The 20,331-nt window shown below is 45.2% G+C and overlaps 1 protein-coding gene across 9 annotated transcripts in view; it reads right to left on the reverse strand.

The window, feature by feature from the left end:
* The window catches only part of lama2 (laminin, alpha 2), a 364,467-nt gene that overhangs the window by 66,505 nt on the left and 277,631 nt on the right, over nt 1-20,331 (reverse strand). For all 9 annotated transcript variants that reach the window (XM_056268199.1, XM_056232539.1, XM_056272103.1 and 6 more), the window contains 3 exons: nt 17,947-18,089; nt 15,248-15,346; nt 5,215-5,326 (listed from right to left, as the gene is read on the reverse strand). In XM_056268199.1, coding sequence (XP_056124174.1) covers nt 5,215-5,326; nt 15,248-15,346; nt 17,947-18,089 — 354 coding nt within the window. The remainder of the gene's footprint in view (nt 1-5,214; nt 5,327-15,247; nt 15,347-17,946; nt 18,090-20,331) is intronic.

Here is a 20,331-nt window from a genome sequence, read left to right on the forward strand (position 1 = left end):
TTAAACCGCTTACTAAAAAAACTCAACTTGATCCTACAGAATTAGTCAATTACAGGCCGATCTCGAATCTGCCTTTTCTATCAAAGTTATTAGAAAAAGCAGTATCTTCACAACTGTGTTCCTTTTTTTAGAAAGAAATAATATCTGCGAGGATTTTTGCAGGGTGGTTGCCCTGCACGCTTAATAAACAAACTACAGCTGGTCCTAAAACGCAGCAGCTCGAGTTCTTACCAGAACCAGGAAGCAGGGGCGGAGTGGCAATCGGGAGAGTCGGGAGTTTCCCCGGTGGGCCGGTAGTGTTTCGAGGCCCGCGAGGGCCGGTCTGATAATAGTTATACCATGTTAATTGTTATAGCCATGCACACTTGAGGCCCAAGCAAGGGAAAAAAAACCCCTGTTTTTTTACATTTTCGATAACGGAGCGTATTTGCACTAAGTGCCTGTCTTTTTAGCAAAAAGACGCAAGTCGTGAAATAGCTACATGGCGTTGGTGGTAGGGTGTGTAGTGCTTGATAGGAGCTTTTGACGTGTTCGACCCGAGTTCGAATCCGCCTTTTGCCGAACTCTCTCTCCCCCTTTTCCCAACACATATGAGATGTAAACTACCGCCTATACCATAAAGGTCTCTAGCGTTATATTTTGACAACGAACTAAAATCAAAACCATGATATGGCTTTGTGCCTTTATAAAACAGCACAAGACTTTAATTAAGTATATGGGCATCCTGTTTGTGCTGCGTGATTGAAAGAAAAGTGCGCTCTTTGCTCACGCGATCAGCACGGTAATCTGGTGTTTTCTCCTATAAAAGCTCAAGGGTTTATTTCTTGCAAGTGAAGAAATTAGGACAAACTTATTTTAATTGCCCTATACTATAGTGTAATGTAGGCTAAAATATACTTTGGAAATATTCATTTTCATTTATACAGTACATTTATAGGCTATATGGATTTTACGTCATAGGAATAATTATATAAATCATTATTACATTATTATAATAATTGTTTGGCATCCTAAAACACCATTGATAATGTAATGTAGACTGAGACTCTCATAACTAAAAAGATGCTTTAATGTCCAGGTACAAATCAATGCTTTTTCTTTGTTCAACGAGCAGTTCAATTTTGATCTCTCAAAGAGCACCAGATTGATGTATTTAAATTTCCCGGTAGATTTTTTGGTCCCACTCCGCCCCTGATCAGAAGCATTTAAGATAGACTCCCCTCACTGCTCAAAACCTCAATGCTCAAAACGGACTTTTTGTTCAGAGCTCTGTATGCTGACAAATCCTCTAATTGTAACAAACAAAGTGTATATATTATGAAAGATTCATTGTCCAGTCAGCTTCATTGATATTAACAGAGATGTGAGATCGCGATTAACTGATGTCAGCTTTTTAGGAATTATTAAGGGAGCGCACTTTGCGCGCATTCAGTCAAAATCCTTCAGTGATATCATGCCCAACCATGCACGCAGTAGCTGCTCGCTTTTATGTTATAACAGTGGTTTGTGTGTGCAAACTCTCTGTGCAGTGTTAATTTTGTCTGTGGTGAGTGGATGTAAATGATGAGCTTACGCTAGCTTAGGGGTGTGCGATATCACGATTTATGATCGTGGATTAAAATATATCCACAATCTGCTTTTGAAGAAATGTCGTGGTATCGTGCATTCTATCAGTTGCAGTTCTGGCGGCTCCGTCTCAGCATAGGCTACAACGCGACGTATATTCACATCAAATGTTAACGCAGAGGAACGGGACAATGCAGTTCACATAAGTTCATTATTCGCGGTTCTAACGAGCGCTTTTCTGAGTGCGTACACCCGAAGCGCACGCGCACTAAGCCTGTCTAACAACAGCGACAGGTTACTGAACTAAGTTATCTTTCTAGTCTTATTGCGCGAATACTGTCAAATACACACAGGGTTTACATAAACAAAGTTGGTTATGTGTAAAGTGAAACAAACAGAGAAAATCTGCTTCCTAGCTAATGCCGTCAGTTTTGTAGACAGTACTCGGCAGGTACTCAAGATGGCGGCAGTCAACTGGAAAAAGAGCGGATGACGTAAGAGGTCATGTGACTGAGATTCATGTATAGGCTACCGATAGCTGGGCCGGCCCTACCGTAACTGTACGGGTCAGGGAGGATGGATGGGAGGAAGAGGCCAGGAGGGGCTGAAAAGCCAGGTTGAAAAAGAGAAAGGTATTGGAGGAAGATGCTGCCAAATGTGCCAAGCTTACAGATTATTTTCAAGAGGACAAACACAAGGACAAACACAAGTGGTAACAGGTAAAGAGAGATAGGCCTAGTAATGATTAGCATTTGCAACGTAATTATTCGGCAAATACCGTTGTAGCGTTGTCAACCTATTCAGTAGCAAAATATTAAATGTAATTATTAAGGCGAGATTTTGGGATATTTGTCTTCTTTCAGACTTGTGGTGAAAAAAAGTCCGAAATAGACATTTAGGTCTTTATCTTACTACACTTTGTCCATTTGCGTCTGTAGATTTCTCATAAATTGATCAAAAGTTGGCGATCTAAATCCTCCCGCTGCTCCGCGAACGCGATCTGCACCCTGTCATCACACACACCGCTAGAAAGCTCTCTCTCTCCTGTACAATGCTGTCGGATCCAAATATGGTCATTTCCTTTTTATCAGCAACCAATCGTGAAAGTAAAAGGGGGGGATTTAACTCTAAATGCGGAATCTCATTGGCTGATGCTAAATCTTTAAAGTCCGTTTTCTCAAAATGACCTTTCTCTCATACTCAAAGTCTGTAATCGCCACTTCAGTAGCACCTATATACACCAAACCTTCCAGGCTTGTACCTAGTTATATTATGAAGACATTTACAGAGGGATTTGTAAATATATTATTCCTAGCCTGATTTATATAACATTTTATTCCCAAAAAACATGGCAAAATTATTTTTAAGGCTATTGACAGTATATTCTGATTTACAGGATAACAAAAGTAGATATCCATGAACCCCTCTGTAATTTTAAGAAAGAGCAGTATATGACGGTACATGATAAACCAAAATGTATAGTTTGTTCAGAAGTGGGTGTAGTAAAGGAGTAAATTACCACAATTTGATACCCATGCAGAAAAATGATAATGACCATGATATTTTTTGTTAACTTCTCAGCTTAAGTGAATTATTTTTTAACCTTTACATTATTGTTGAACCATGGTATTAATAAAAACTACACAATAGTAAAAGCTGAACAGTTGCTTCATCTATCCAATTTCCTCCATGGAAAAAGTGGGCTGGTCTTGGGCCTGAAACTCCCGGGCTGAAAAGTGGCCCCACTCCGGCCCTGCCAGGAAGTATGTCCCGGTTCTGTCAACATCGTATACATTTTAAAATATTGCTGATTACTTACAAAGCACTAAATGGTTTAGCTCCCCAGTACTTGAGCGAGCTCTTAACGCATTATAGTCCTTCACGTCAATTGCAATCTCAAAATTCTGACCAGTTGATAATACCTAGAATATCAAAATCGACTGCAGGGGGTAGATCCTTTTCCTATTTAGCACCAAAACTTTGGAACAGTCTTCCTAATATTGTCCGGGAAGCAGACACACTCTGTCAGTTCAAAGCTAGACTAAAAACACATCTCTTTGACCTAGCATACACATAACACACTATAGACTTCTATAATTCAATGTTAGGCTGCATAGATTAGGTCAGCTGGAACCGGGAACACTTCCCATAAATCCTGATGTACTTTTTACATCATAAGAAGGATGGCGTCTACGCTAATATTAGTCTCTCTCTTTATCCTGAGTTTTACTGCAGTCCGCCGGATCCAGGCAGTATCCAGATCTCATGAAGGACCTGCGTCTGGACGCGACGACAACGACAACGCAGTCCTGAAGTGTCACTAGTCCCTCCCTGTGAAGATCTCCTTCCCTTTACCTCTGTACAGATAATCGTTGTCGGGATAATTCCGGTTCACGTGGCTACGCTGAAGCGATAAATAATTATTTATTATAAATTTTTATGGCCAGGCAAGTAATTTGTTGAAGGACTACACGCCTGCGCACATATATATTCAAACACGCATACCTATAGACTAAACACATGAAGTGCATGTGCACGCCGTCTGTGTTTTCGCGGGTTTGCATTTTTGAGGTTTGCGCAGAGATAACAATTTTTTTAAGGCCTGCACCTAGGAATCTATTTCAGGGTTTGCGTTCTTGAGCCACCAGGCACTGTTTTGTGCGGATAAGCGGCCGGAGCGCGTTGAGTGTTTTCTGTTAGAACGGTGTCGTGTTAGCGGCCCCTAAGTTAATAACTAATGATCTTTACAACTGAAGTGAATCAATCAATCACAACTAACTTTAGCTGGACAATAACTTTATTCTAGAGCTGCTGTAAAGCCAAGCCATCTCTGTCACTGTAATTTCCTATTACCACTGTGAAGCTGCTTTGAAACAATCTATATTGTTAAAAGAGCTATATAAATGAAGAGGACTTGACTTGACTTGACTTAAAAGCAAGAATAAAACATGATTTTATTTTTTATTCTCATATGAGTGTACAAAGATTTTTGTGCTGGATTGAAAATGACACATTGCACTTTGTTGAAGAATTTGAGTTGGCCATATTCTATCTGATTTATAGTGTTTAAATTTCTTATTTATTTTTATGTTGTGTAGTTTAATAAAGGTGTGTTAAAAATATCTCTCTCTCTCTCTCTCTCTCTCTCTCTCTCTCTCTCTCTCTCTCTCTCTCTCTCTCTCTCTCTCTCTCTCTCTCTCTCTCTCTCTCTCTCTCTCTCTCTCTCTCTCTCTCTCTCTCTCTCTCTCTCTCTCTCTCTCTCACACACACACACACACACACACACACACACACACACACACACACACACACACACACACACACACACATGAGACACACACATGACACACACATTATGTTGTGTAGTTTAATAAAGGTGTGTTAAAAATATCTCTCTCTCTCTCTCTCTCTCTCTCTCTCTCTCTCTCTCTCTCTCTCTCTCTCTCTCTCTCTCTCTCTCTCTCTCTCTCTCTCTCTCTCTCTCTCTCTCTCTCTCTCTCTCTCTCTCACACACACACACACACACACACACACACACACACACACACACACACACAGACACACAAAGACAGAGCTGCTACCATCATCCTGATCCCATCAAAACCTCAACCAGCAACATTAAACCCTTGTTTCTCAGTTTCTCGTTACCTTCGGCAGCCAGGAGTGTGTTCCTAACGTAAAGCTCCAGGTCCTCTGCTCCTTTGCGGCTCCTCTCAGCATCAGCTGCCGTCTGCTCCCCATCAGCAGACACTTTAGTCGCCTGCATGGAAAGAGAAAGAAAAAATAACTCTGAAAGCTCAATGAAATTTGACATAGCCTCAGATCAGCCTCACATGATCTACCGCAACTGTGTGAAGAAGAAACAAACACACAAGCAACCGACCTCAGTAACACCACACGGAGGAGAAAAACAACAAGACACATTAGATCTGACATCTCTGGGGCCAACATGGACAAAAACTAAAAGAAATGCTGTTAAACTACAACATTTCCAGTTTGGCAAAGAGTATTTGGAAGGTCAATGTTACACAAACCCAAAAGGAAGAAGAAGAGCGCAAAGGTCTTCCTATTTAACTGGCTCTTGAACTTCTGTTATTTAGAAAAAGGCTCCTTTAGAACTGAAATATATTGACTTTATCAAGACGCAGACGTTTCTGTACAGAAGACGCTGAAAGGTTCCCTTCAGCACAAATGAGCAGAACTGATGCAACACTTCAGACTTCAACAAGTTAATGTTCTGGCTTTCTTTCATGTTCAGAAACAAACCAACAAGATCAGAGTCTTCCAGGAGTGATTCAGGCGGCGTGTAAAGTACAGTTTAACCAATCACAGGAGATTTACACAGAAACCAATGGTGCACAGCAGCAGAAAAACATGCCCGGTAGTTTTCCTCTAGAACTATAAAGGCATGTGTTATATAAAATAAAAATTCATTTTAATATTTAGAAAAAGTTATAGCTACAGAGATGTGTAAACGAAACTCGCCACAGCAGCGGTAACTAGTTTACTGTCATTTAATGCCAAGGAAATGAAACACAGAAATGTTATAAATGTAAAAGACAAAAAGGTGAAGTATACTTTCTGCACCACTAATGGGACCTAGAGGAATTACAAAAATAAAGCTTATTTTGCAAATGCCCCTCCCCCAAAAATCGCAAACACAGCTCTTGTGGGTTTTTGTAAAGGAATGTCTCAATAGGTAAAATTAGGTTACTTTCAATAAAAACTCCACCATATTAGGAATACTTCTAGCTGTGTTGCTATGTGTCATGACTCACGAGTAAGAGATTGAGTAGACTAATAACAATCTGTCGTCGGCGCTTATAGCCTCGTGGGCAGCGACATGTATCGCTGTTGTGCTTCGGGAGACCCGAGTTCGAGTCCCGGCTCGTGGACTTTCCCAATCCTGCAGCCCCCCCATCCCTCCTCCTCCCACCTCACTTTCTGTCTAGCTACTGCCCTATCCTAATAAAAGGCAAAAAAGCCAAAAAATAAATATTAAAAAAACCCAATCTCTCAGTCTGCTACATTAGCCACACCCCAAACTCTCAGTCTGCTACAGTAGCCACGCCCCAAACTCTCAGTCTGCTACAGTAGCCACACCCCAAACTCTCGGTCTGCTACAGTAGCCACGCCCCAAACTCTCAGTCTGATACAGTAGCCACACCCCAAACTCTCAGTCTGCTACAGTAGCCACGCCCCAAACTCTCAGTCTGATACAGTAGCCACGCCCCAAACTCTCAGTCTGATACAGTAGCCACACCCCAAACTCTCGGTCTGCTACAGTAGCCACGCCCCAAACTCTCAGTCTGCTACAGTAGCCACGCCCCAATCTCTCGGTCTGCTACAGTAGCCACACCCCAAACTCTCAGTCTGCTACAGTAGCCACACCCCAAACTCTCAGTCTGCTACAGTAGCCACGCCCCAAACTCTCAGTCTGCTACAGTAGCCACACCCCAAACTCTCAGTCTGCTACAGTAGCCACGCCCCAATCTCTCGGTCTGCTACAGTAGCCACACCCCAAACTCTCAGTCTGCTACAGTAGCCACACCCCAAACTCTCAGTCTGATACAGTAGCCACGCCCCAAACTCTCAGTCTGCTACAGTAGCCACACCCCAAACTCTCAGTCTGCTACAGTAGCCACAACCCAAACTCTCATCTGCTACAGTAGCCACGCCCCAAACTCTCAGTCTGCTACAGAAGCCACACCCCAAACTCTCAGTCTGCTACAGTAGCCACGCCCCAATCTCTCGGTCTGCTACAGTAGCCACACCCCAAACTCTCAGTCTGCTACAGTAGCCACACCCCAAACTCTCAGTCTGATACAGTAGCCACGCCCCAAACTCTCAGTCTGCTACAGTAGCCATGCCCCAAACTCTCAGTCTGCTACAGTAGCCACACCCCAAACTCTCATCTGCTACAGTAGCCACGCCCCAAACTCTCAGTCTGCAAAAGTAGCCACGCCCCAAACTCTCAGTCTGCAAAAGTAGCCACACCCCAAACTCTCAGTCTGCTACAGTAGCCACGCCCCAAACTCTCAGTCTGCTACAGTAGCCACACCCCAAACTCTCGGTCTGCTACAGTAGCCACGCCTAGGGCTGGGCGATAAAACGATAACGATAATTATCGCGATTTATTTTTTCTCGATAAAACGATATCAAGAGGTCGATAAATGTTCGATAATGTGTATGCGCCAAAAGCGGAACGAAACTCATTTGAACCGCGCGCCACACGGACCGTTTATCCGCTCGGCTCAAAGTCCAAATGGCAGCGCAAGCTCACTAGAGCAGACACGTTTACTCTGATCGTCTCGCTCACGAGATCCAGTGAGAAGCGCTAAAGTTCAGCGAAGAACACAATGTCCAGTTTAAATCAGTTTAAAGGCAGATGAAACACCGCTGACAAACAGGAGAAACTCTGCGCAGCGAAACAGTCAGAATCTGAATTGATACTGAATCCATTTAGCCTACCATGGATTTACTGTAATGTTAGCCTAGTAATATTAACTGCACCATGAAATGTGGGATATACATATTGAATTGTATAATAGTATTAATGTAGACAATGTATTAAATGACTAATGGAATATAATTACAGTATTTAATGTATTTAACTGTTAGGCTACTGTTTTTCATACAAATACCATAGAAACCATAAAGTTACATTTTGCCATGATAGTGAGGTGCTATAGGCTATGCCTGGTTTTATCTGTGGTTATCATGATCTAAATGCATGATACTGGATGACCAATGGTTAATTTTAATAAAACTCAAACAGTCAGAATATTACATTTTACAAAATAAAAATGTGGTCCTTAAATTTAAAAAAACAAACAAACAGATGTTACTGTTTTTGTTAATGAACATAAATTTAACATAGTAGCATTAGCTTGAGTTAGGATGTAGATTTACTGTCAACTCACTGTCAAATATACATTTCGAGACAAAACATGTAATTTGAATATTGCAGCCTGCACTGCAAACTGCTGAAGAAATATTTTTCTTTTCAGATATTTATTTTGTTAAGGAAAAATGACAAATGTTTGAATGTTCTACCTCAGATTTTTAAAACCACAACGCTCTGGTTTATACAACTTTCACTTAGGAGCAAAAATCTGCCTTTAAACTTGAAAGAAATAAAGATTTGACATTTATCGTGATAATTATCGATATCGACTGATATAAAAAAAAAATATCGTGATAAATTTTTTTGGCCATATCGCCCAGCCCTAGCCACGCCCCAAACTCTCAGTCTGATACAGTAGCCACACCCCAAACTCTCGGTCTGCTACAGTAGCCACGCCCCAAACTCTCGGTCTGCTACAGTAGCCACGCCCCAAACTCTCGGTCTGCTACAGTAGCCACGCCCCAAACTCTCAGTCTGCTACAGTAGCCACACCCCAAACTCTCAGTCTGCTACAGTAGCCACACCCCAAACTCTCAGTCTGCTACAGTAGCCACACCCCAAACTCTCAGTCTGCTACAGTAGCCACACCCCAAACTCTCAGTCTGCTACAGTAGCCACACCCCAAACTCTCAGTCTGCTACAGTAGCCACACCCCAAACTCTCAGTCTGCTACAGTAGCCACACCCCAAACTCTCATCTGCTACAGTAGCCACACCCCAAACTCTCAGTCTGCTACAGTAGCCACACCCCAAACTCTCATCTGATACAGTAGCCACACCTCAATCTCTCGGTCTGCTACAGTAGCCACGCCCCAAACTCTCATCTGATACAGTAGCCACACCCCAAACTCTCAGTCTGCTACAGTAGCCACACCCCAAACTCTCATCTGATACAGTAGCCACGCCCCAAACTCTCAGTCTGCTACAGTAGCCACGCCCCAATCTCTCAGTCTGTTGCAGTAGCCACACCCCAAACTCTCATCTGATACAGTAGCCACGCCCCAAACTCTCAGTCTGCTACAGTAGCCACGCCCCAAACTCTCGGTCTGCTACAGTAGCCACGCCCCAAACTCTCAGTCTGATACAGTAGCCACACCCCAAACTCTCAGTCTGCTACAGTAGCCACACCCCAAACTCTCGGTCTGCTACAGTAGCCACGCCCCAAACTCTCAGTCTGATACAGTAGCCACACCCCAAACTCTCAGTCTGCTACAGTAGCCACGCCCCAAACTCTCAGTCTGCTACAGTAGCCACGCCCCAAACTCTCAGTCTGATACAGTAGCCACGCCCCAAACTCTCGGTCTGCTACAGTAGCCACGCCCCAAACTCTCAGTCTGCTACAGTAGCCACGCCCCAAACTCTCGGTCTGCTACAGTAGCCACACCCCAAACTCTCAGTCTGCTACAGTAGCCACGCCCCAAACTCTCGGTCTGCTACAGTAGCCACGCCCCAAACTCTCAGTCTGATACAGTAGCCACACCCCAAACTCTCGGTCTGCTACAGTAGCCACACCCCAAACTCTCATCTGATACAGTAGCCACACCCCAAACTCTCTTTCTGCTACAGTAGCCACGCCCCAAACTCTCAGTCTGCTACAGTAGCCACGCCCCAAACTCTCAGTCTGCTACAGTAGCCACGCCCCAAACTCTCGGTCTGCTACAGTAGCCACGCCCCAAACTCTCAGTCTGCTACAGTAGCCACGCCCCAAACTCTCGGTCTGCTACAGTAGCCACGCCCCAAACTCTCGGTCTGCTACAGTAGCCACGCCCCAAACTCTCGGTCTGCTACAGTAGCCACACCCCAAACTCTCATCTGCTACAGTAGCCACACCCCAAACTCTCAGTCTGCTACAGTAGCCACGCCCCAAACTCTCAGTCTGCTACAGTAGCCACACCCCAAACTCTCAGTCTGCTACAGTAGCCACGCCCCAATCTCTCAGTCTGCTACAGTAGCCACACCCCAAACTCTCATCTGATACAGTAGCCACACCTCAATCTCTCGGTCTGCTACAGTAGCCACACCCCAAACTCTCAGTCTGCTACAGTAGCCACACCCCAATCTCTCAGTCTGCTACAGTAGCCACGCCCCAAACTCTCAGCCTGCTACAGTAGCCACACCCCAAACTCTCAGTCTGCTACAGTAGCCACGCCCCAAACTCTCGGTCTGCTACAGTAGCCACACCCCAAACTCTCGGTCTGCTACAGTAGCCACACCCCAAACTCTCGGTCTGCTACAGTAGCCACACCCCAAACTCTCAGTCTGCTACAGTAGCCACGCCCCAAACTCTCGGTCTGCTACAGTAGCCACACCCCAAACTCTCGGTTTGCTACAGTAGCCACACCCCAAACTCTCAGTCTGCTACAGTAGCCACGCCCCAAACTCTCAGTCTGCTACAGTAGCCACGCCCCAATCTCTCAGTCTGCTACAGAAGCCACGCCCCAAACTCTCAGTCTGCTACAGTAGCCACGCCCCAAACTCTCAGCCTGCTACAGTAGCCACACCCCAAACTCTCAGTCTGCTACAGTAGCCACGCCCCAAACTCTCGGTCTGCTACAGTAGCCACACCCCAAACTCTCGGTCTGCTACAGTAGCCACACCCCAAACTCTCAGCCTGCTACAGTAGCCACACCCCAAACTCTCAGTCTGCTACAGTAGCCACGCCCCAAACTCTCGGTCTGCTACAGTAGCCACACCCCAAACTCTCGGTCTGCTAAAGTAGCCACACCCCAAACTCTCAGTCTGCTACAGTAGCCACGCCCCAAACTCTCAGTCTGCTACAGTAGCCACGCCCCAATCTCTCAGTCTGCTACAGAAGCCACGCCCCAAACTCTCAGCCTGCTACAGTAGCCACACCCCAAACTCTCAGTCTGCTACATTAGCCACACCCCAAACTCTCAGTCTGCTACAGTAGCCACGCCCCAAACTCTCAGTTTGCTACAGTAGCCACGCCCCAAACTCTCGGTCTGCTACAGTAGCCACGCCCCAAACTCTCAGTTTGCTACAGTAGCCACGCCCCAAACTCTCGGTCTGCTACAGTAGCCACGCCCCAAACTCTCAGTCTGCTACAGTAGCCACACCCCAAATTCTCGGTCTGCTACAGTAGCCACACCCCAAACTCTCGGTCTGCTACAGTAGCCACGCCCCAAACTCTCGGTCTGCTACAGTAGCCACGCCCCAAACTCTCAGTCTGATACAGTAGCCACACCCCAAACTCTCGGTCTGCTACAGTAGCCACACCCCAAACTCTCATCTGATACAGTAGCCACACCCCAAACTCTCTTTCTGCTACAGTAGCCACGCCCCAAACTCTCAGTCTGCTACAGTAGCCACGCCCCAAACTCTCAGTCTGCTACAGTAGCCACGCCCCAAACTCTCGGTCTGCTACAGTAGCCACGCCCCAAACTCTCAGTCTGCTACAGTAGCCACGCCCCAAACTCTCGGTCTGCTACAGTAGCCACGCCCCAAACTCTCGGTCTGCTACAGTAGCCACACCCCAAACTCTCGGTCTGCTACAGTAGCCACACCCCAAACTCTCATCTGCTACAGTAGCCACACCCCAAACTCTCAGTCTGCTACAGTAGCCACGCCCCAAACTCTCAGTCTGCTACAGTAGCCACACCCCAAACTCTCAGTCTGCTACAGTAGCCACGCCCCAATCTCTCAGTCTGCTACAGTAGCCACACCCCAAACTCTCATCTGATACAGTAGCCACACCTCAATCTCTCGGTCTGCTACAGTAGCCACACCCCAAACTCTCAGTCTGCTACAGTAGCCACACCCCAATCTCTCAGTCTGCTACAGTAGCCACGCCCCAAACTCTCAGCCTGCTACAGTAGCCACACCCCAAACTCTCAGTCTGCTACAGTAGCCACGCCCCAAACTCTCGGACTGCTACAGTAGCCACACCCCAAACTCTCGGTCTGCTACAGTAGCCACACCCCAAACTCTCAGCCTGCTACAGTAGCCACACCCCAAACTCTCAGTCTGCTACAGTAGCCACGCCCCAAACTCTCGGTCTGCTACAGTAGCCACACCCCAAACTCTCGGTTTGCTACAGTAGCCACACCCCAAACTCTCAGTCTGCTACAGTAGCCACGCCCCAAACTCTCAGTCTGCTACAGTAGCCACGCCCCAATCTCTCAGTCTGCTACAGAAGCCACGCCCCAAACTCTCAGTCTGCTACAGTAGCCACGCCCCAAACTCTCAGCCTGCTACAGTAGCCACACCCCAAACTCTCAGTCTGCTACAGTAGCCACGCCCCAAACTCTCGGTCTGCTACAGTAGCCACACCCCAAACTCTCGGTCTGCTACAGTAGCCACACCCCAAACTCTCAGCCTGCTACAGTAGCCACACCCCAAACTCTCAGTCTGCTACAGTAGCCACGCCCCAAACTCTCGGTCTGCTACAGTAGCCACACCCCAAACTCTCAGTCTGCTACAGTAGCCACGCCCCAAACTCTCAGTCTGCTACAGTAGCCACACCCCAAACTCTCGGTCTGCTAAAGTAGCCACACCCCAAACTCTCAGTCTGCTACAGTAGCCACGCCCCAAACTCTCAGTCTGCTACAGTAGCCACGCCCCAATCTCTCAGTCTGCTACAGAAGCCACGCCCCAAACTCTCAGCCTGCTACAGTAGCCACACCCCAAACTCTCAGTCTGCTACATTAGCCACACCCCAAACTCTCAGTCTGCTACAGTAGCCACGCCCCAAACTCTCAGTTTGCTACAGTAGCCACGCCCCAAACTCTCGGTCTGCTACAGTAGCCACGCCCCAAACTCTCAGTTTGCTACAGTAGCCACGCCCCAAACTCTCGGTCTGCTACAGTAGCCACGCCCCAAACTCTCAGTCTGCTACAGTAGCCACACCCCAAATTCTCGGTCTGCTACAGTAGCCACACCCCAAACTCTCGGTCTGCTACAGTAGCCACGCCCCAAACTCTCGGTCTGCTACAGTAGCCACGCCCCAAACTCTCAGTCTGATACAGTAGCCACACCCCAAACTCTCGGTCTGCTACAGTAGCCACACCCCAAACTCTCATCTGATACAGTAGCCACACCCCAAACTCTCTTTCTGCTACAGTAGCCACGCCCCAAACTCTCAGTCTGCTACAGTAGCCACGCCCCAAACTCTCAGTCTGCTACAGTAGCCACGCCCCAAACTCTCGGTCTGCTACAGTAGCCACGCCCCAAACTCTCAGTCTGCTACAGTAGCCACGCCCCAAACTCTCGGTCTGCTACAGTAGCCACGCCCCAAACTCTCGGTCTGCTACAGTAGCCACACCCCAAACTCTCGGTCTGCTACAGTAGCCACACCCCAAACTCTCATCTGCTACAGTAGCCACACCCCAAACTCTCAGTCTGCTACAGTAGCCACGCCCCAAACTCTCAGTCTGCTACAGTAGCCACACCCCAAACTCTCAGTCTGCTACAGTAGCCACGCCCCAATCTCTCAGTCTGCTACAGTAGCCACACCCCAAACTCTCATCTGATACAGTAGCCACACCTCAATCTCTCGGTCTGCTACAGTAGCCACACCCCAAACTCTCAGTCTGCTACAGTAGCCACACCCCAATCTCTCAGTCTGCTACAGTAGCCACGCCCCAAACTCTCAGCCTGCTACAGTAGCCACACCCCAAACTCTCAGTCTGCTACAGTAGCCACGCCCCAAACTCTCGGACTGCTACAGTAGCCACACCCCAAACTCTCGGTCTGCTACAGTAGCCACACCCCAAACTCTCAGCCTGCTACAGTAGCCACACCCCAAACTCTCAGTCTGCTACAGTAGCCACGCCCCAAACTCTCGGTCTGCTACAGTAGCCACACCCCAAACTCTCGGTTTGCTACAGTAGCCACACCCCAAACTCTCAGTCTGCTACAGTAGCCACGCCCCAAACTCTCAGTCTGCTACAGTAGCCACGCCCCAATCTCTCAGTCTGCTACAGAAGCCACGCCCCAAACTCTCAGTCTGCTACAGTAGCCACGCCCCAAACTCTCAGCCTGCTACAGTAGCCACACCCCAAACTCTCAGTCTGCTACAGTAGCCACGCCCCAAACTCTCGGTCTGCTACAGTAGCCACACCCCAAACTCTCGGTCTGCTACAGTAGCCACACCCCAAACTCTCAGCCTGCTACAGTAGCCACACCCCAAACTCTCAGTCTGCTACAGTAGCCACGCCCCAAACTCTCGGTCTGCTACAGTAGCCACACCCCAAACTCTCAGTCTGCTACAGTAGCCACGCCCCAAACTCTCAGTCTGCTACAGTAGCCACACCCCAAACTCTCGGTCTGCTAAAGTAGCCACACCCCAAACTCTCAGTCTGCTACAGTAGCCACGCCCCAAACTCTCAGTCTGCTACAGTAGCCACGCCCCAATCTCTCAGTCTGCTACAGAAGCCACGCCCCAAACTCTCAGCCTGCTACAGTAGCCACACCCCAAACTCTCAGTCTGCTACATTAGCCACACCCCAAACTCTCAGTCTGCTACAGTAGCCACACCCCAAACTCTCAGTCTGCTACAGTAGCCACGCCCCAAACTCTCAGTTTGCTACAGTAGCCACGCCCCAAACTCTCGGTCTGCTACAGTAGCCACGCCCCAAACTCTCAGTTTGCTACAGTAGCCACGCCCCAAACTCTCGGTCTGCTACAGTAGCCACGCCCCAAACTCTCAGTCTGCTACAGTAGCCACACCCCAAACTCTCGGTCTGCTACAGTAGCCACACCCCAAACTCTCAGTTTGCTACAGTAGCCACGCCCCAAACGTGTGTTTTTAACTCACCCGGCTGAGCAGTTCGTCCATTTCGGTGACCAGACTGCCCAGGTTACTGTCAGCCAGCTGAAGCAGTCTCTCTGGCGCTCTCTGTGGGGAAAGCATGTGCTGCAAAGACAGGAGGATGAAAAATTATTATCATGAGCATATGACTGACAGGTGGAGTCTTGTCACCATGGAAACCAGGATGACACAGGAGTGACGTCCATGAAGTTTCTGGCCCAGAGGCTTCATTTGACATCACTGAATTATGAATCATTTGATGAATAATTCCAGAAGAGCCATAAATGCAAAACATTTTATCATCATTTGTAAACAACTCAAATATAGATGCTAATTAGCACTAGATCAGTCTATATGATGTGATTAGATTTTTTTTTTTTTTAATTAATCAAATAATTTTTAGGTTACTAATTTTTTTTTTCAGTGTAGAGAGCATACAAACAATCAAAGTTCCAGCAGAATAATTTTACAGACATTTCTGGGGTGTGTATCCATGTGTATGTTGTAAATAAAATATATCTAAAAATTAGGACTGAATGTAAATTGATTATATCCATGATTGCAAACAGAGGAAAGTCCTAAAATGAAGATTATTGGAAAAAATTGATGTGTGTAAATCATTAAACCGACAATACAACAAGTGACAATGTGACAGTTTATAGAAACACTTGCATGTAATGGGCAAAAAGGGTTTTAGTCAATTAATAGGATGTGAGGATCTTAAAGTATCTAAGATTAAAAAGACAATGCATCCAGTAGCCTACTAGTAATAGGGATTGAAACAATTCATATAATTTCAATTCATATACTTGTGTTAAAAAGTTCAAATCTGACATGTGTACAAAGGGTAAAAATGAATAGAGGAATATGTAAACGTTAGATTGATTAATTACTTTTGTAGTGCCTAATTTATGGGTAAAAAGTGTTAATCTGTGATCGCCAAAGTGATCTTAATCTATGCGGCGTGATCGATTGCTTTTGTCTTCCACCCAAGTTTCCGGGGAAATCGCAGTCCTTTCCTCATAACACTAAAGTTTTCAGCGAGGAAACCTGACTATCACTCTCGTGATTATTTCTCCCCTTTTTCAGGGGTGTAACAACAAGTCAGTATTGTATTTCATATCATTCTATCACTGGCCTAGTCAGCAGATTTCCTGTTTGCAATTGAGTTTATGAATCGGAGGTAGACATAGGTAGCATCTTTTTCAATGCAATAATGCATCCATATATTCACTCAAAAAAATTATATGTTGGCTTTACTTAACTTTTTTATGTAAACAGGTTCCGCCGGTTCCACATAACTATGTTTCGTTAAACAAACATAATATGTTCATGTAACTTCAACATCATGGAATTTGGTCATTTTAAGCGACCCAATTAAACTCTGAGCTAATGAGTTAATTAAGTGAATAATTGAGTGATGATTGAACATTATTGAAGACACCTGATGTTAACAAGCAGAATCTCTGAAGGAGAAAACCGGAATGTTTAAGTCACCATTATGGAGATGAGTATTTGTTTTAGTTGGGCTCTTGACCAGCATTAACTTATTAACTTTAGATTTTGTTTGGTTGCTGTATATGAGTTATAACAGCCGGATGAACAATAAACAAAGGTCATCTGATGGTGTTGGTTGTGTTTCAACATAATCATTATTTCACAATCATTTGACCTGAGTCACTGAACTTATATTAAACCGAATTGCTGAGTTAAGTTAACCTTTCGAATAATAGCAGCATTGTCATTGTAGAGCATACTATTTTTAGACTTTTCAATGAAATTTAAATGATCAAATCAATAAATAAAAAATAAACTTCCTAAAAAATATTTTGAGTAGGCACACACAGACATCAAGAATCAGCCTGTGAATCTCAACAATGGTGACAATTATAAAGCATGTTGCAGTGCATTCTGGGTGCCACCAATCAAAACTCATTCATGGCTCCATCATGCATTGCTGCATGAATAAATAATGAGCTTATGATCTGTTTGTCACCATTGCTGAGATTCATATGCTGATTCTTGATGTCTGTGTGTGCCTACTCAGCATATTTTTTAAGAAGTTTATTTTTTATTTCTTGATTTGATCATTTGAATTTCATTGAAAAGGCTAAAAATAGTATGCTCTACAATGACAGTAAGGTAAACTTAACTCAGAAAATTGGGTTCAATATAAGTTCAGTGATTGAGGTCAAATGATTGTGACATAATGATTATGTTAAATCACAACCAACGTCATCAGATCTGGCTCGTTCATCCGGCTGTTATAACTCATGTACAGCAACCAAACAAAATCTAAAGTTAATAAGTTAATGGTCAAGAGCCCAACTAAAACAAATACTTATCTCCATAATGGTGACTTAAACATTCCGGTTTTCTCCTTCAGAGATTCTGCTTGTTAACATCAGGTGTCTTCAATAATGCTCAATCATCACTCAGTTATTCACTTAATTAACTCATTAGCTCAGAGTTTAATTGGGTCGCTTAAAATGACCAAATTCCATGATGTTGAAGTTACATGAACATATTATGTTTGTTTAACGAAACATAGTTATGTGGAACCAGTGGAACCTGTTTACATAAAAAAGTTAAGTAAAGCCAACATATCATTTTTTTGAGTGTTTGTACAGTAAAACTCATCATGACTGTTGAATGCTCAGGATGGGTTTGGCTCTTTGAGCCCCTATGCAGCCCAACATGCTCACCTTCAGCTCCTCCGTCATGTTCTCGAATCGATAGAGCACTTTATATGGCAGGGGGAGGGGCAAAGTGAGATTGACACTGCCAATCAAACGCAGCAGACGCTCCATGTCACGAATCAAGAGCCCCGCGCAGTCATCGTCACACGCTGAAACACAGAGACTAAGATCAACACATCAGACCCCAACAGTATCACATGCACATAGACTCCCACAGGCAGAGTTCACACTACAAACTGTTCACACTGCATGCTGTGTCCATTAGAAGCCACCGTACAAGGTCACACGTACAAGGTCCCTCAGATAATCATACGCATGATCAAGGGTCAAGGGTCAAAGGTCCATTTGTGCTGCATAAATATGGGAACATTAGTGGACAGTAACAAAGCATTACAACTCACCTACTGTAAGTGCTTCATTCAGGTACAGTTACTTAATCAGAGTATTTTCCTCTTGAGAAACGCTTACCTTTACCACACTACTACAAACATGCTGTTCCGCATTACTAAATTAATAATAATGACATCTGACTCGTGAAAACTTCCTTTGAGCTAATTATTTTATTTCAGCTAGTTGCCAAAGCAACATTTCTCATTTTCAATTAGTTTAACTTGATTTACTAAAATAACTAAAACTAAAACTAAATAAAATTAATAAAAACTATATAGACATTACAATAAAAAAAAACTAATAAAAATGACAAAATGACTAAAACCTAAATAAAAACAGATAATACAAAAATACATTTAAACTCTTAACAGGAACTGAATAAGGTGTGACAGAATGAAACTGTTACAGTAGCTCCGCCTTCTGGAAGCCATGTCATCGAGCCATAACGAGTACACCTGAGGAACCAGGGAGGGGGCTTTGGAGGAGGACGTAGAGCTGGTGACGGGCAGGGAAGAGGAGGGGTTGGTGGAGACAGACGCCGAAGTGGAGCTTTGGCTGAAGGGCTGGGTGGAACCCGGGGGCCAATTGGTAGAGGACCCGGCGGAGCAGAGAGGCCGACGGGCCAGGGTGGAGACATGGGCCTGGAGGCCTGAGCTGAGCGGGGGATTCAGCCTTACACCGAGGTGGTGGAGGGGAAGCTTAAGCTTTACCAGCGGAGGAGACGGGACTAGGAAGTCAGGGGGGAATGGTGGAGGGAGCAGATTTCCGGATGGGATCAGCGAAGACGGTGAAGATTCGAGGGTGGGGACCAGATCTACACTCTGTACAGATCTATCAGGCACAGGTCCGCTCCTGGCTCTGAGATGGACTGAGCCACATGCGAAAACCTTCTGACTTCTGCCTGATGAAACTGCAAACTATCTTCAGTAAAACATTTCTTCAATTTATTATAATTCTGACTCTTGTCTTAAATTGACTGTACTTTTAAAGGGTTAGTTCACCCAAAAATGAAAATTCTGTCAGTAATTACTTACCGCTTCTGTGTTATACGTCACACGCATCACACCAGCGTCGGCCAATAGTGAGCCTACGTGTGATTTATAACACAGAAGTGCTGCGCTGTTACACTACGTGAAATATCACGGCCGTACAGAGAAGGAAATGAATAGTTGAATAAAGTCGTTATTTTTGTTTGTTTTTTTGCGCACAAAAAGTATTCTCGTCGCTTGATAAACTTAAGGTTGAGCCACTGTAGTCACTCGGACTATTTAATGATGTCTTTAATAACTTTTCTGGCCCGGACAGTTTCAATCCCTTAGAAGCCTATGGAGGAGTGATCCAGCTCTCAGATTTAATCAAAAATATCTTAATTTGTGTTCTGAAGATGAACGAAAGTCTTTCGGGGTTGGAACAACATGAGGGAGAGTAATTACTGACAGAATTGTCATTTTTGGGTGAACTATCCCTTTAACTCCTGGTCTTAATTAATCATATCTGGTCCTTGGGTCTTTAACTGTGAATCCCCTCACAGTTAATGGTTCTGGGACGAGCTTGGGCTCACAGGCTGTGAGGGGGAGGTCTCCAAGCCGGAGCATCCAGCCCAAATAATGGGACCTGGGAGGAGGAGGAGGCGCCACACTGGTGAGTCCATCATTTTTTTGGGGGGGCTCCATGTTCTGTTACTCCTGACTGTGTATAAATCAGGTGCATCACTAAGAACTTCAGCAAGGAGTAGTTTTAAAGTGCCCCTATTATGCTATTTTAAAGTTTACTAATGTTGTTTTGGAGTCTCCTACAACAGGTTTACATGCATCAAAGGTCAAAAAACTGTTTCATTTTCTCATAATATACATTTGCACATCACCACATTTTTCAATGATTCTCAAACGACTCGTCAGATGAATCAATCTCTCTAAATCCCTCCTTTCCGCAAGCTACGCTGCTCTGATTGGCCAGAGAGGTCAGTCTGTTGTGATTGGTTTACCGTGTACAGTGTGTCGA

This window comes from Rhinichthys klamathensis, unplaced genomic scaffold (genome assembly GCF_029890125.1).
Source record: "Rhinichthys klamathensis goyatoka isolate OS25496 unplaced genomic scaffold, OSU_Roscu_1.1 h1tg000001l_1, whole genome shotgun sequence".
Taxonomy (NCBI): Eukaryota; Metazoa; Chordata; class Actinopteri; order Cypriniformes; family Leuciscidae; genus Rhinichthys; species Rhinichthys klamathensis.